Below are 6,824 nucleotides of genomic sequence, written 5' to 3'. Positions count from 1 at the left end.
TTGGTAAGATGAATAAAATATCACAACGGTTATTATTCCTCTTTCTACATTTTTATACCATTGCATGCTTTATCCAGAATAATACTCAAAAGACATTCCATAACATTCTTCAGAATGAACAGATACGAGGTAAGGAAAAAGGATTTTATAGAAAAGGAAAACGCCAAAACATATTTATAGGAAACAAAATGAAACACGTGAATAATATGAATAATACACACAATAATAATCATTATATGGAGAAAGAAGAACAAGATGCATCAAACATAAACAAAATTAAAGAAGAAAATAAAAATGAAGATATTTGTTTTATTGCTGGTATAGGAGATACAAATGGATACGGGTGGGGTATTGCTAAAGAATTATCCAAAAGAAATGTAAAAATAATTTTCGGTATTTGGCCTCCTGTTTATAATATTTTTATGAAAAATTATAAAAACGGGAAATTTGATAATGATATGATTATTGATAAAGATAAGAAAATGAATATATTAGACATGCTACCCTTTGACGCTTCTTTTGATACTGCCAATGATATAGATGAAGAAACGAAAAATAATAAAAGATATAATATGTTACAGAATTATACTATAGAAGATGTAGCCAATTTAATACATCAAAAATATGGAAAAATTAATATGCTCGTTCATTCTTTAGCTAACGCTAAAGAAGTTCAAAAAGATTTATTAAATACCAGTCGAAAAGGTTATTTAGATGCTCTTAGTAAAAGTTCTTACTCTTTAATATCATTATGTAAATATTTTGTCAATATTATGAAACCTCAATCCAGCATTATTTCATTAACATATCATGCTAGCCAAAAAGTTGTGCCAGGTTATGGTGGAGGTATGTCCAGCGCTAAAGCTGCACTCGAATCTGATACCAGAGTTTTAGCTTATCATCTAGGAAGAAATTATAATATCAGAATTAATACCATCAGTGCAGGACCACTTAAATCAAGAGCAGCTACTGCTATTAATAAATTAAACAATCCATATGAAAATAATACAAATCAAAATAAAAATAGGAGTAATCATGATGTTCATAATATTATGAACAATTCAGGTGAAAAGGAAGAAAAAAAAAAATCAGCTAGCCAAAATTATACATTTATAGATTATGCAATAGAGTATTCAGAAAAGTATGCTCCATTACGTCAAAAGTTATTATCAACAGATATTGGATCTGTAGCATCATTTTTGTTATCTCGAGAGAGTCGTGCGATAACTGGGCAGACAATATATGTGGATAACGGATTAAATATAATGTTTTTACCAGATGATATATATCGCAATGAAAATAAATAAATAAATAAATAAATATATACATATATACATATATATATATATATATATATATATATATATATATATATTTTATTTTTATGTGTTTAGTACACGAATAATGAGATATTTACCTCATTACTGTTTAATTATCAAATGGATAATTATACTCAATAATATATATTTAAACAAAAAAAAAAATGTTTTTAAAAAAATAAAAAATAAAAAACAAAAACATTTGGATTTTTTTAAAATAAATAAATAAATATATATATATATATATGGAATTTTTTTTTTAAGAGGCATTTTTAATAAATTTTTTCAACTCTTTTTTTTGCCGACCATAAGTTACATCTTCTTCAGTTTTAAAAAATGGATAAATATTTTTTAATATTGAATCGGTACAAATAATAACATTTTCTTCTTCTTCGTTCTCTTCCCCTAGTTCATTATCTGAACTTTTTATTTTGCTATCACTTTTTTTATTCTTTATTAAATTGGCATACCATATTTGTTCGTCTGTGTCTAATTTCTCATGATATATAATCTCATCACTTTCTTCATCAATTTCATTATATTCTGTTACATCCTTTGGTTTACTTACAGAAATCTCTTTATTCTTTTTATTTATTTCATCTTCTACCACATTTTTTTTTTTTTTATTAATATATTCATCCTTGTTTAAATCTACATCAGGCAAATAACGTGGAACGGTAAAAAGCGATTTGTCATTCATTATATGTTTATATATATATATATATATATATATATTATAACATATATATAAATATAGATGTTTTTTTTTTTTTTAAATAATGGAATATTATTAAAATTTTATCATTTAAAAAAAAAAAAAAAAAATATTTATAGGTATATATATTTTATTTAATTATAAAAAATAAAAAAAAAAAAAAAAAAAAAAAAAATTATAAATTAAAATTTAAAAAAATATAATTATTACATAAAAATATATATATATATATATATATATATATATATATAATATCTATATAACATTTTATTTTTTTTTTTTTTTTTTATTTTTTATTTTTTTTTTTTATTTATTTCTTATTATGGTCAAAGGGCATATTTATTCTTTATTTAATAAATATTCTTTGAAAAATAAATAAATAAATATATATATATATATATATATTATCTATAATTAATAAATAATTTTATTTATTTTTTTTTTTTTAAAGAGAAATCATAAAAAATAAAATTGAAAAAAAAAAATATTATAATAAAATGTGAGGATTATATAAATATTTTAAAAAATCATTTATAGTATGTGATGATGATATTTGTATTATATACATACAATATGGGGTTCATCATTGAAAAAAGTAAAAGAAAAAAAAAATTGTATATACATAATACATACATACATACATAATACATGTATGATATTATATATATAAAATAAGAATATTTTCATATTTATTGAAAGATAAGTAAATATTATACTTCAAATTAGAAGAGTCATATATTATAAAATAATATAATAAAAAAAAGTAGATAGATATTATATATATAAGTATTAATTTGTTCCTATAATGTAATATTATATTTTATATTATATTATATTGTTTTATTTTATTTTATATTATTCATTTGGTGGATATGATTAATTATTGCTTGTTATACAAGAGAAAAGGAAATCAAGATTTTGTTGAAATTTATCATATAGATATATTAAACTTTTTGTTCTTTTATTATAGTGGAATTTATGTTTGGGTGCTTTTGTTGTTTTATGTATTTTTTTTGAGATTAAATTGTGATTTGTTTTTTTTCCGTTATTAATTTCTTTGTTTCTTCTATAAATGTAGAGAGCTAATTTATGATCTTCTTTATGCATAAAATCATCATAAAGGATTTGTTGGAATGGAGATATTTTTCTTTTTAAAATTTGATCAGCTTTATTATTAGAATTGTTTTTTTTATCGTCCATTTGATACATATGAATATTACTTCTATTGATTTCTATTAATTTATATAAGTTATCAAGTTTATTTTTCCATAAGAGTGCTTTTTCATTTCTTTTCTTTTTAAATTTTTTATATTTTTTTTGTTCAGAATATTTAATGATATTATGAAATTGGTTGAATTTTTTTTGTAGTTGTTTGTGAGTATATTTTTTCATTAATTGATCATTTTTGCTTAATTTTTTTTTCCCTTTTTCCTTTTTCTTTTTTTTGGATTGTACAGATTTATTTTTATGAATAGCAACTTGATGTAATATTAAAGGAATGGATCCAATCAAGGGACCTAATATTAATCCCTTAGATCCAAAGGTACTAATAGACAAGAATAAAGATAACGAAACCAACCATGCATGTGTGTGTGGTATTTCATTATAAATACTTGTACTGAAATAACAATAAATAAAAAAATTAACTATAAAAAGTATAAGTGATATAATTTTTTGTTTTTTGATTATCCATAAATGTAATATAATAACAAGAATTAATATTTCTGGAGAAATGACTGGTATGAGCGATAAAATAATACATAATAATGTTGGTACATATATAATTGGGAACTGAAAAAAAGAAAATATTAACCATATATATAATGTATAAAAATATATTCTTTTCAATGTACATATTATAATTGCCTTTAAATTATTTGTAATATTGTAAAAAAAAATACTTGATGGATCTACTACTAATAATACATCTTTTAAATAATTTAATACGGATTTTTTAGATGATATTAAATAATATAATGCTGTAAAAAAAATCACTGCCTGGACAATTGCATCAAATGTAAACATAAAGAAATTAAAAAATATTAACACAAAAAAAATCATTATTTTTAATAAACCATAACTATTATTAAATATTAAAAATTTTGTTAATTTACCCAAATCTTCTATTTTTTTTAATGATAAAAATAGATTATTTACATAACTCATAAATTCTTTTATTTTGAAATTTCGTTCTTTTGCTGGGTCATATATATTAAGCATAAAATTGTTACTTGTTTTTTCTTTGCTCATATTTTTTAAATCTTGTAAATCTTTCTTTTCATCATCATTATCTTTATTTTTATTATCACTATATATTTTTTTATCTATACCATCTTTCTTTTTATTCGTTTCTTTGTCCTTTTCTGAGCTAGCCAAATCATCCTTTTGTTTATTTATATTTTTTTTTTTTTTTTTTTTTTCTTCTTCACTTTCATGGCTAGCTCGTTCAGGTGATTTTCCATTTTGTTTCTTTTCCACATTACCATACTGTCCTACTAAATTCTCAAAAACGGTTTTAAAAATATTTTGGCTTACACTATTATTTTTATTTTCATTATTTTGATTATTTTTATCATTATTATTATTATTATTATTATTACTATCTTCAACTATATCTTTTGATTTATTACTGGAGAAGAATTTATTTTTTGATAGATATTGAATAATTTTTTTTAAGCTGAAGAAAACACTTTTTTGATTTTCATCTTTATCCATACATTTTTTATTTTTAAAATCGTGATTTTTTTCAAGTATATGTTTTTTTTGTTCGTTTAAAGCTAGAACGAATTTTTTAACATTGTACAAATTATTATTTTTAATGATGACAAATCTTTTAACAAGTAAGGATAAGCAACAAGCTTTTAATGATACGTTTTTATTTTTTGTGAAGTTGTATAAGTATATATTTTCATAAATATCTATTGCTCTTTTTAAATGGCTATATATGGAAGATATCATAGTGTTGCTCAAAAAAGGTACCTTGCTTAAATCAACGAGTTCGTATAAATTTTCTATGTCTTCCTTCCCTCCTTTTTTGTAAAACCTTTTGAAGTTTTTAATAATCGCCGCCTACAAAAGGGAAATATGTATATATGTATATGTGTATATGTATATATGTACATGTGTATATGTATATATGTACATATTTATATATGTATATATGTATATGTGTATATATTTATATATGTATATATTCATATATGTATATATTTACATATGTATATATTTACATATGTATATATTCATATGAATGCATTCCATTTTGCAACTCTTTATATGTGTCCAGTTTTTTCTTACGTTTTTGAAATTGACCGAGAGGTAATTGTTCAGGGAATTTATTATATAAACAGATTCTCCATATATATTAAAAATAAAAAAAACCGAAATAGAAGAAAAGATAATAATAGCTAGTATGATAATCAATATGGTTAATATATCATTTAGATATCTTTTATAAATAAAAGAAAGATCAAAAGTAAAAAGGAAAGAATATTTTTCATAATATTTTCTATATATTTTATAAAAGTACTGGAACCAAATAATTTTGATAATTTTATAAAAGACATATAAAAAGAAAATACATGATGATATGGATAATAAGAATTCTTTATATTTATAAAAGATACCTCTTAGAATATAAAAAAATATAAATCTATGTAAAATTAAAAAATATATTTCACTATCATTACCATTTTCATAACTATCAAAGCTGTTATTAAAATTATCTTTTTTTTCTTCTTTTTTATATATTGGTTTTATTATTAAAAAAAATATATATAAATAAATATCTAATTCTTTTCTTATATTTCTTACAAGATTATAAAATGCCTTTTTACAAATATAGCTAGCTTTATTTTTTAAAATTAAATCATCTTCATGTTGTGTATTATTTGTATATTTTTGAAATATTTGACATTTATCTTCATTCTTATTTTCTTTGATACAATTATATGTTTTTGTTTTTTTATATGAATCTTTTTTTTTTTTATTTATAATATTAGTATGTCCATCTTTGTAATTTAAGCAATGTAATAAATGCTCATCTTCAATAATATCAGGCCCTTTATTTTTTATTAATTTTTCATTTTTATATTTATTACATGTCTCCTGTTTTTCATTTGGAATATACTGGTACCTTTTTCCATTCACGCTTTTTCCATTTTTTTTCTTTTTTATAATTTTCTTTTTGAAAAATTCTTTTAATTTAACTTTTACATGATGTAAAGGAATGGAAATAATAAAAGCCCAAAACAAAGAATAAAAATAATACTTTAAAATTATATAGTTGTAATAAACACAAAGTATAAGAACAATACCTACAAGGTGGAAAAATTGGGAGGATATATATATTATATGGTTTCTAAATATATACATAAGTATATAATGTATACATATTTTTTGTGTGTATACTTTTTTTATATGTTTTATATATATCTGTTATATATATTTCTTTTTTTTTTTATAATTACCTATAAGGTATACAATAAAATGAACAATCGCCTTTTCTGTTTCATCTTTGAACAAATTTGCTGTTTTATTCATTTTCTCAGTATTTCATTTTTAAGAAGAGAAGAGAAAAGAAAAAAAAAAATAATAAAATAAAATAATAAAATAAAATAATATAAAATAAACAGAAGACTAGCAGCAAAAAAAAAAAGGAAAGAAAATTTTTAATAAAATAGAATTATATTAATTACACTTATATATTTGCAACAGTTCAAAAAAAAAAAAAAAAAAAAAAAAAAAAAAAAAAAAAAAAAAAAAAAAAAAAAATAAAAAAAAAAAAAAAA

The 6,824-nt window shown here is 20.2% G+C and overlaps 3 protein-coding genes across 3 annotated transcripts; 1 reads left to right on the top strand and 2 right to left on the bottom strand.

The window, feature by feature from the left end:
* Positions 1–8: 8 nt before the first annotated feature.
* PRSY57_0613800 (enoyl-acyl carrier reductase) lies at positions 9–1,307 on the top strand (the record flags this gene model as incomplete). Its single annotated transcript, XM_012906514.2, has 1 exon — positions 9–1,307. One exon carries the CDS (start codon positions 9–11, stop codon positions 1,305–1,307), a length of 1,299 nt encoding a protein of 432 aa, XP_012761968.2.
* A 271-nt stretch (positions 1,308–1,578) lies between these two features.
* On the bottom strand, positions 1,579–2,019 carry PRSY57_0613700 (hypothetical protein; the record flags this gene model as incomplete). Its single annotated transcript, XM_012906513.1, has 1 exon — positions 1,579–2,019. One exon carries the CDS (start codon positions 2,017–2,019, stop codon positions 1,579–1,581), a length of 441 nt encoding a protein of 146 aa, XP_012761967.1.
* An 891-nt stretch (positions 2,020–2,910) lies between these two features.
* Positions 2,911–6,576, bottom strand: PRSY57_0613600 (putative membrane protein; the record flags this gene model as incomplete). The annotated part of the gene is made up of 3 exons (XM_012906512.2): positions 2,911–5,103; positions 5,332–6,350; positions 6,504–6,576. The coding sequence occupies 3 exons, from the start codon at positions 6,574–6,576 to the stop codon at positions 2,911–2,913; spliced, it is 3,285 nt and encodes a 1,094-aa protein (XP_012761966.2).
* Between the last annotated feature and the right edge of the window lie 248 nt (positions 6,577–6,824).

The sequence above is a fragment of the Plasmodium reichenowi genome, chromosome 6 (genome assembly GCF_001601855.1).
Source record: "Plasmodium reichenowi strain SY57 chromosome 6, whole genome shotgun sequence".
In the NCBI taxonomy this organism is placed as follows: Eukaryota; Apicomplexa; class Aconoidasida; order Haemosporida; family Plasmodiidae; genus Plasmodium; species Plasmodium reichenowi.
Note: the sequence above shows the minus strand (reverse complement) of the source record. Positions and strands in the feature narration are given on the sequence as shown.